Here is a 9,734-nt window from a genome sequence, read left to right on the forward strand (position 1 = left end):
CATATATCCCCATTTCCTGCTATATCTGTTTCATATAAAAACTACTTGTGATACTGCTTTGTTTTCAGACTGCTTCAGCTTTGGCTGGTTTGCTAGAAGAAGATGTTCTTTCTTCAACTAACCGCTTTGCAGACAATGCTTGGCGAGGAGCTGAGGCTTACCATTTTTTCATACTTGCACAAAGACAGCTTTATAAAGGTTCTGTAGATGCAGCACTTAAAACAGGTAGGACTTCCATTTTTAACCCTGTAAAGAAACTGTTCAAATTTTGCAGACCTGGACAGCACATAAGTTCATTTGTAGTTGGCACATTTTTCTATTCTTGCTAGAACCACGGAATTTAGAACAGAACCATATAATGAATTGAATGTGGCTGCAGTCAAGATAACTGGAAAGTATTTTCTTGGGAGACAATCCAAATTTTAACTTACCAAATATTACCTGGTTAAACTGGACAACATCTGTAGATGTTCTGTTGACTGTTTTGTTTCTTTCTTTAAATTACAAGGCATGCCTGAATTCACATCACTCCTCCCTGTAGAGCTTCAGAAAAACTTGTGGGAGTTAGAGAAGCAAACAGTGCCCTATACTTTGTCCAAGTAATGAAGGTCCATTTCAAATACTTCTAACATGTTTTTAAAAAAAAAAAAAAAAAAGTGTCTCAAAAAGGCACTTAATTTCCCAGTCAGATCCCCTTATTTTTATTTATTTTTAAAAAGTGTTGAACCACGCATGCTTCATAGTCGTGTCAATGAAAAGACTTTGGTTCACTGTGTCCAATTTGTAAGACTAATACTGTCTAATGGTAGCAAATGCTTCATACAGATGCTTGCACCTCACAGAAGACATGTAGTAATTTCCTTTTTTTTTTTTTTTTTTTTTCCCCCCCCATTTCTTAGCTCTTCATTTGCGAGATTATGAAGACATTATCCCTGCAGTTGAAATCTATTCCCTTTTGGCACTCTGTGCATGTGCAAACAGAGCATTTGATATTTGTTCTAAAGCCTTTGTTAAACTAGAATCCTTGGAAACTCTTAGGCCAGAGCAGAGGCAACAGTATGAGGATCTTGCTCTAGAGATATTCACGAGACATTGTCCGAAGTATAACAAAAAATCTGATCTGGATTACGTTCTTGAGAGGTAGGTTTATATTTATATGATATTGTAATAATACTAGCATTCTTTTCTGCTATTGTCTGTATTTTGGGTTTTAGCAGGTTTTGTGTGACCAAGTTAATTAGGTGTTTTGCTACTTAAACCAAATATTGGGCAAGAATGATGCAGGTGTTAGCCAGTTTGCAGAAAGGGTAATACAACACTATTTTATTTGGGAGAATAGACACTGACTGCATTCGAGGAACTCAGCATAAAGATATACCTTCACCTTAATTTGAAATACATGTGGACAGAGCACAGGAGTTTTAGGACTTTTGGTAAGGCGTCACGTGCCATTAAAGTAATGTTACTGTTTGCATCACCGTTGTGGTGTGATGCAAATGTCAACGAGTAAATGTTTAACCATTATTAACTAATAAGTCTCCAGTGTTTTGTGAATTACCTAAATCTACATGGTGTGAGAAGGTGAATATGTCAAGTGAAAGAATTAGAATATGAAGGGCACCTTTAAGGGGTAAGTCCTTGGAGTGGCTGTACCCACAATGGTGTCTTTTACGTATGTTTCCTGCTAATAGCATGGAATTTGTATGGAAATTGATTGTGAATCAATTTTCTTTTTAATGAATAGGATTTTAATGCGTCTTGCTTTACTCTGCAGACGTACAGAATCTCACTAGTGGCTTTCATGTTGACTCTTCAGAGGAATAAATGTAATAGTAGTGCAGGTGTCTAATTGGACCTTACATTTATATGGCCTTCGCTGCTTCTTTTCACTTAATCTTTTGGATCTGCTGGTCCCGATTTGTTGACTGTATGGTTCTGGGGGTGTGCATTCTGTTGTGTGAAGATTTACATACTTGGCTATATTAACAGTGAAGTGTTACGTGATTTAGTAACTTCTAATCAAAAAGTGGCACACAGCTGAATAGAGAAGCAGTATTTTACAGATGAGCATTGCAAGTTTTGTAGCTAGCTGTAGGCACACAATTAGGTATTTATGCTGTTTTGCAAATTTCTACAAAATGAGTCTTTGTTGCTATTTTAAAACCATGTTTTTATTCTTTCAACTTTTTTTTTTTTTTTTTTAAATAGTGGAGATGGGAAACTTCCTATATGTGTTGCAACCGGAGACCCTATCCTGGAGTATCGATTCTGGATGTGCAGTGTATGTAAGCATTGTATGAAAGCCAAAGAAGCGAGCAATTATAACTTCTGTCCTCTGTGCCACAGTACAGCATAGCAGAGGATAAAGGACCGTTTATCCTTGTTATCTGTTATGTCTCCTAAAAATACTCTATAAAATGTTACTGATGTACTACATTTTAAAATACAACTCAGGTACTCTATTGTAACAACAGATAGTGCCACTGTTAGAGAAAAGTTTTTTAAGAAAAACCCAGAAAACCCACAAGAGAAACCTTTACTGGTTCCATTTATGTGAAAAAACAACTGTGTTAGGCTGCATTTTTTTTTGTTACTTCTTTTTACAAAGGTTTAAGGTAAAAAGCATTCTTTTCTAATGGTAAATTTAGCCTGGTTTCAAAACCATACAAACTGAATGTAGGTTCATCTTAATACGTTTCAATCTGAGCAAGCTCCGTTTTTCGTTTTTGTAATTCCATAGGAAATTACTGGGTTTTCTCAAAATGCACCATTTTTTTGAAGGAAGTAACTCCTGAGTTGAAATAATGCCACAGTAGTTGTGATACTATTACTGTGTATGTTTTACTACCGCTGTTTCACTAGAGCGATGGTGGCAGTTTAGGCCTACGTTTGTGCTGCTTTCTTTTGCCAAGTGTGTTTAAACCCACCGTAGCAATAAAGGGCTTGCAAACGGGAGCCGTCGGTGCCGGTGCCGTCAGTCTGCCTCTGGCCTGCTGGGCTTTGCGATGCCTTCAACCAGTCCAGGAAACCTCTGTGAACCTTCAGACCGGAGTCTGCTCATGAGCTATTTTTTTTTTTTTAAGTACCTTGAGGAGAGCAGCTGACGTCTGTCGAACAGCTTTCAAGAGCTGAACGTCCTCCCCGCGACTCGGGGAGCTCTGAGGAAGGCGGTTTCAGCCCGACCCGCGCCGCGCCGTTCCGTTCCCCGGCGGGCTCTGTCAGCGCTGCACACGGCCCCGCGCCCCGCGCTCCCCCCGCGCGGCCCGCCCCCGGCAGACCGGCGGCCGCGGCGGCGCGCGCTGAGGGGGCAGCGCGAGCCCCCTCACGCGCTGTCCTCAGGGGCACGCGGCGCCCCTCGCCTCAAGTGAGCCCAGGGAGGAACGACGCCCGTTTGGTACGGAAAACGTTAAGTATTACTGGCTTGGTTTGGTGGTTTTTTTTTTTTTTTTCTTTTTCTGGCCTGGTATTTGCGCTTCTTTGTCCCTCGCAGCCATGTCGGTCGGAGGGCTGCGCCGGTTACCGCCCTCCGCGCTCCGCCCGCGGGCCTGGGGGGGGGGGCGGGTAGCCGGCAGAGGGCCGCCGCCCCCGCCCCTCCCCTTGTCGGCTCCCGCAGGCGGCCCCACGCCGGTGCGGCCGCTGCCGTCGCCGTGAGGTAGCGGCGCGCCCGCCCCGCGGTGCGGCGGAGGCGCCGCCATGGAGCGGGAGGCGGCGGCGGAGGCGCTGCTGTCGGCGGCGCAGGCGCACTTGGCGGCGCGGCGGCTGTCGGCGGCGGAGGAGCTGTACAGCCGCTTCATCGCCCGCTGCGGGGGGCCCGCCGGCGGCGCCGCCCCCCCAGGGTACGTGCCCGGGCCGGGGGGCGGTAGGGGGGCGGTGGGCGCGGGTCCCGCCGTAACGGCCGCTCTCCCTCTGTCCCCGCGCAGCGCCGGCCGCGACCTGGCCACGGCCCTCAACAACCGCGGCCAGATCAAGTACTTGCGGGTGGAGTTCGCCGCCGCCGTGGAGGACTACACGGCCGCCATCGAGTGCCAGCCGGGCTTCGAGGTGCCCTACTACAACCGGGGCCTGGTGCTCTACCGGCTGGGTACGGGCCAGGCGCAGTCGGTCACGCCAGCGGCGCCGGGCCGGCGAGCCGAGCGGTGGTCCTGCTCCGGCCCGGCCCGGCCCGGCCTGCTCGGGGCTTCCCGCCTGCCCGGGTCCCCTCCCGCCCGGGCTGCCGGGAGCCCCGCTTCGTCCCGAGATTCACCCGCAGCTGGAGGGTGCTTCCCTCCGTTGTAGGGACGGAGGGTCCTGCCCGGCACCGGCCCCGGCTGGGGAGGGATGTCACTCCAGAAATACCTGGTGCGGACGGACGTTTCAGCTGCCGGTCTGCCCTGTGCGTGCAGTCAGAGAGCCCTGCTGCAGATGGGCTGCTGTGTCATCTGAAACGATAACTGTTCGGGGGAAAAACAGGGGGAAGGGTGCAGTTTCAGTTTAGGAAGAACTTGCACGAGGGGTAAAACTAGCCAATTCCAAACGTTGCCATTAACCTGAGGTAAAGCATCTCTTAAGCGGGAGCAGCTGTAGCGAGCTCAGCCTTCTCAGCCGTCTCTGCAGAATTTGCTGCCCCGGTTTGGAATATGCCACACGGAAGTGGCACCCCTGGACCTGTTTGCTGGAGCTTGGCCATTGCAAAGTCAAGACCCAGAGGCTGAGGGACTAGAGAGAGCACTAAGGGGAATGGAGCCTGACCAAGGGCCTCAGCTGGGAAGCAGTGTGCCTGTGTTCCAGGTTTAAGGCAGCCTGGCTATTAGTTAGTTGCCCGAGTGTGGGCCTTTTGGCTCCTTCTCTTTGAATAAGCTGGCTGAACTGAGCCTTAAGCCCATTTTAGGTTCAAAAATAGGCACTTGGGTTCTTGCTCTGAAGACCTTTTGACTCCCGCTTGGGCTTCTGGGGAATCCAAATGTAGTGGGTCTAGTAAGTACAGCTGCTGCTTTTTGTTAGTGAAGGTATTGGGAGTCATTCTTCGGTTGCGGATTGTGAGTTTGAGCAGTTACAGAGAGATAATTTGTTCTTTCTTTTTTTTTTTTGGACAGGATGCTTTGATGAGGCCATGAAAGATTTCAGGAAAGTATTAGAGTTAAACCCCCAGTTTGAAGATGCTGCATTGAGTCTAAAACAGGCTATTCTTGATAAAGAAGAAAAACAAAAGCGGGGTTATTGAAAATGCAGCTAGTGGTGTGAAAATGGTTTGCAAAACACGTGATTTTTGTCATTGATGGATGAAACACAAGGTCATTTACATCTGTTGTGACCTACTGAAGAAACGTCATTCTTGGGCAAATAAGTTATGATTTTGATTGCAAAATAAACTATTTTTGGATATTGTTAGTTGAGGAAAAGCGTAATGTTAGATCTACATGAGATACTTGTACAGAAGTGCTTCATAAAGATGTTGGAAGCTCAGTAACAGCAAATGAAGTCTGTAGTTCTCTTATTAAAACTGTGTTTCTGTACTCTTTCATGGATTGTTTTAAACAGTCTTTCATGGGGAAGAAAAACTATATAAAACACTTAAATACTTAAGACTGGAGCTTGTGAGAAGTACAGTGATTTAATAATGATAGTGTTTGTCCACATTTAAATGTAAATTTGATTTAAGCTAAAAGTGCAGTTGTTAATTGTAAGGTGCTGGCCTTGAGATGCTATGGTAACTGATTTCTTTTCAGAGTGTTTCTGGATTAAGAAACAAATTTAACAGAAACAATGAGATCTTTTTAGGAAATATCATCTGTACCTTGCATGAGGAACATGGTGTAAGAATTCAGTCCTACGTACATTTGTTCGCTCCTAGAGGTTGTTTTACATTACCTAAACAGGTGGGAACAAGGCATACCTATTTTTTTGTAACCCTATTGCAAAAGTATTGGGCAGATTAATAATTGAATGAATAAAAATGAACACGTACTTTTTACCTTGTGATTGTCTGTAAAAAGAGCCTATTGTAGAGAATGTAGTTGGGCTATTCACAGTAGGAATTGTGGCTTTCTCCTTGTTACTGTAAAAGCTCAATTGCTTGAAAAATACAACGTGAAATCTGATTGAACTGGCTGTGAATAGCTAGGCAGCTTCATTTCTCGCACGGTAGGAGGGACCATTGATGAAGTCTGTAAATCATCAATAAGAAACACCCTCGCATGTTCATAGCAATACAAGTTCTAACAAAAGAAATATTCTTGCATTGCCCACATGCGCATTAGGATTATTTTTTTAAAATAAATTATGCTAATGACAGCTCTGCTTCTTACGGTGAGTTTCTCCGTGGACAATCCTGGAGCCTGCACAACGGCAGGGCTCACTGAAGATGGTGGAGCCCTCTGGGGTAAGTCATGAGAACAGACTTCAGCCTCTGAACATCTTCCCCCTCAGCCTTGCTGAGTTCTCTTTCAGCTTTGGGATGAAACTCTGCAATAGCCGCAATGAGCAGATTTGGAGTGCAGCGCTGAGAAGATGCTGCATTTACCTCTCCTGCTCCGGACAGTAGCAATGTTGAAGTTAAAGAAATACAATGCGTGATAGCAGAATGTAACCATTTACAGTTTGGAATAACAATGACCATTTTTTTTCAAAGGTTTAATTTTTGACTTTTCTGGATATATTAAGCACGTGCTTTGCTTCCATTTTTATATCTTAGTGCTCTGTCTCCAAAACAACATCGATAATTTGAGGACTTGGCACATTTCATGCCACCTCAGTCTCAAAAATTGAGAAATCATACCAACTCTTGGTTGATGGCGAGAAGGTGAGCTAGAACTAAACCTGTTCCTGACTTACCATGCCAAGAAAGTTAAAAAAGACAGTATGAGCAGTTGAATATGACTTACAAAGTTTTACTTTGAGAGATCACAGATGTGGTTCTGCACAGAGCACTTTAAATGACAAGATACAGATAAAAATCAAAAGATTAGCAGCACATAAGTATTTTAGAGAACAAAGATGCTAGTAATAATATTCCTCATACTTCCCAGATTGTGTTGTTTTGCGAACATTACTCAATTACTTAAAATGCATTCATTGCTGGCACAGAAATATTCCACTGGACTGGGAGCAATTTTATCACAGATTCTCCACAGTATTTCCGTGTCTCTCCTGCAAAAGCATGAACTGTCGTGGTGCATTTCGGCGTAATTTGGAATTCTTTCAAGGTAATTTTGGCCAGTAACGTTCTCACACACATTTTCCCCTTTCACGTGCAAGCATGAGTCACTTGGTTCTCTGGCTTTACATGACAAGACTAATTGGGGTTTTCAGTCTGAAATTATGAAGTGGCATTGTGTGGTGTTCTTTCACTCAGGCCTATTCAAAGGGTATAAACCCCCGTTATTGATACAAAAACTTGAAGATATGTTTAGTAACTCCCCTTGTCCTGCAAGGTTTCCTGTTCATAATCCTTTAAGAATTAAAAGTCTAATGGAGAGTAGTAAAATTCTTTTTATGTAGTGTTTCCAAATGAAATTCAGACAACCTCTCAGCTTTTTAAAAGGAGCAGGGGTTGTGTGCTTTGGATGCTTTGCAATGCAGAGGTACTGCGGCTTTACACCTTCACCGGGCTTCAGGGTTTGTCTTTGCTTGGAAAATACAAACCTCTGTAGAGCGTCTGGGTCAATCCTGTCTGCCCCCTCCATCGCCCTTGTGAAACATTTGCTAGTCAGAGTCATGGCGCTGTACCAGTAAGTCCAGCAGGCGGTTGCTGCTAATGTATGTTGACTGTGTCTTTTCCCTGGCCAGAAGTGTTTCAGACATGAATAATTCACAGCCACTTTCCCAAGGTTTCCTACCTATAAACCTACTCTCCAAAAGCCCTTGACTCTTCCCCTCACACAGCCTTCACTGGCAGCCCCTCTGTTTAGTTTATTGCCCATAGCTGGGATTAATCTGGCAACAAGTAACAGTGTTCTCTACCTGGTGATTTACCTCTAAACTTAAAAAAAATACATGATTTCCTCAATACCTTACAGAACGTTTTCGTTTTTTTTCTTTAGTATCTGGAACAACAGTCTTCAGGTTCTAACTTGCTCAGAGAAAAAGGCAAAGAGTAACATCATCGCCCTGTGCTTTTCCCTACTACCCTGTTTGTCCTTCTACTGAAACACAGGAGGAGGAGTTGTCACAGCACTTGCAGTGTTGCAAGGCCTTTCCCTTGCTTTTGCAGAAAGGTAGGAAAAGATGACAAAATCCCAGGTCAGCAGGGCACAGAGCGGTATGAGAAGTGTTTCATATACATTTGGTGTGAGATGCAGCGCGGGGAACAAGGAGAGCCATTCCGAAGGGAAAGCTGGCAGCGTGTTGAGGGGAAAGGGCTAGGTCTTCAAGTGGCCAGAATATGTTCCTCTTCCACATACTTTCCCTCTGAGTGGACAACAGAGGTAATTCAGCATTAAAAACCTCAAAATCTTTGGCTGTTACAACCGAGGACTGCACTATGCACTGTCCTGTTTAGTAGGTAACCTTGGTAAAAAGTAAATTAGTAGTGAAAAGTGCACTATTCAAATTTTGTGGGGAATGAATGCCTTTGTATCAGTCAAGCTCAGCTATGCAGGTCGTGCTCTCCCCTGACTGTCAGAAAGGGAAGAGTTCAAAAAGAAGCAAAACCAGTGTTCAAAACTGAAGATTGCTAGTAGAAAGATAATGTCCTATATTCTTTTGTGTTAGCGGGTTATTGTCAGTCTGCCTAATCCTTTTAATAGAGGCAGAAGCTGGATCGGTAGAACAGATTCAACCTCAGCCCGTGGCTTTCACACATGATGGAATGGCTGGTTGCTTTTTATGAAAAAAGTTTGCTGTGAGATCTTGTCAAGGTGGAGGCCCACCTAGCAGCATGTTGTGATCATTTCAGTTGAACTCTGTTTCTGAATATTAACTGCTTCCAAGATTTTCCTTGTAGGATCCCTTTAGTCCATGAGCAGGGAGGGATTGGATGCAGTCCACAGCATTACCTCCTACAGCCCATGACGATCATGTTTTTCATCGTTCATGTCTTTGTGTTGCACAGTAAGCATGTGAAACGGACATGAAGGATATCTTGATCTCCCAGCAAGGAACAGCTAGTCCAACCCTGTCACAGACATCACAACTGTAGGTTTCAACCTAACTCCTATTACTATGGAAAAAGCCTGATCCAAAGTTCAAGGCTTTCCAGGCTTGTATGGGGACTCCTGTGTGCCTGTATCTGTGCATTTAACATATCTCTCGCACCTTCCTAATTCCTTTTCTCCACATTGGCTGAATAATGAAGGCTTGTTCAACCATAGTGGTATGACCAGGGTGGTTCCTGAAAGCCTAATCCAAGAAAGAGTTTAAGCCCATAGCCTGAAAACTGCAATCTAGGACATGAGTTAGGTGCTGAAGTTCCAGCTGCAATACCTGAGAGGAGGGAGTAATCCCAGGAGAACCGAGATGCAGAGCAATACAGTATGCAATAGCGTGGCTGAATCATAGCTGGGGAAGTCACCATCAAAGCTAAACAATGAATGCCTAATCCTAACACACTTGCATGATTTAGTGTAAAAAATATCAGCTGCCGTGAACAGCAACCAAGGTAGGAGGAAGAAACCAAGGATGTGGAATTTCTCTGGCTTGTCTATGAGAATGTAGGAACCTGAAATGCCTGTTGAAATGGGAATGCAGGTTCTGTCTCATCTTCTCCCTTTCCTTCCCAATGTATCCAGAAGAGAAAGGTCTTCCCATCTGCTGGCTGG

At 44.7% G+C, this 9,734-nt stretch overlaps 2 protein-coding genes across 4 annotated transcripts in view; both read left to right on the forward strand.

Moving 5' to 3' along the window:
- The window catches only part of WDR35 (WD repeat domain 35), a 47,279-nt gene extending 44,064 nt beyond the window's left edge, over positions 1–3,215 (forward strand). For 2 of the 3 annotated variants that reach the window (XM_052809518.1, XM_052809520.1), the window contains 3 exons: positions 69–225; positions 900–1,140; positions 2,209–2,955. In XM_052809518.1, the coding sequence (XP_052665478.1) occupies positions 69–225; positions 900–1,140; positions 2,209–2,356 (546 nt within the window). In that variant the 3' untranslated portion in view covers positions 2,357–2,955. Of the gene's footprint in view, positions 1–68; positions 226–899; positions 1,141–2,208; positions 2,956–3,083 lie in introns of those variants that run through there. The other variant, XM_052809521.1, reaches the window with a different exon arrangement.
- A 392-nt stretch (positions 3,216–3,607) lies between these two features.
- Positions 3,608–5,950, forward strand: TTC32 (tetratricopeptide repeat domain 32). The gene is made up of 3 exons (XM_052809522.1): positions 3,608–3,836; positions 3,921–4,081; positions 5,073–5,950. Exons 1-3 carry the CDS (start codon positions 3,694–3,696, stop codon positions 5,198–5,200), a joined length of 432 nt encoding a protein of 143 aa, XP_052665482.1. The 5' UTR covers positions 3,608–3,693; the 3' UTR covers positions 5,201–5,950.
- Positions 5,951–9,734: the final 3,784 nt, after the last annotated feature.

This window comes from Harpia harpyja, chromosome 15 (assembly GCF_026419915.1).
Source record: "Harpia harpyja isolate bHarHar1 chromosome 15, bHarHar1 primary haplotype, whole genome shotgun sequence".
Taxonomy (NCBI): domain Eukaryota; kingdom Metazoa; phylum Chordata; class Aves; order Accipitriformes; family Accipitridae; genus Harpia; species Harpia harpyja.

Excerpts from the sequence above, each read along its gene's own strand:
- TTC32 (XM_052809522.1), top strand. The coding sequence starts at position 3,694 with ATGGAGCGGGAGGCGGCGGCGGAGGCGCTGCTGTCGGCGGCGCAGGCG. Across the intron at positions 3,837-3,920 it reads GGCGGCGCCGCCCCCCCAGG|CGCCGGCCGCGACCTGGCCA; the intron begins GTACGTGCCCGG and ends GTCCCCGCGCAG. Across the intron at positions 4,082-5,072 it reads CCTGGTGCTCTACCGGCTGG|GATGCTTTGATGAGGCCATG; the intron begins GTACGGGCCAGG and ends TTTTTTGGACAG.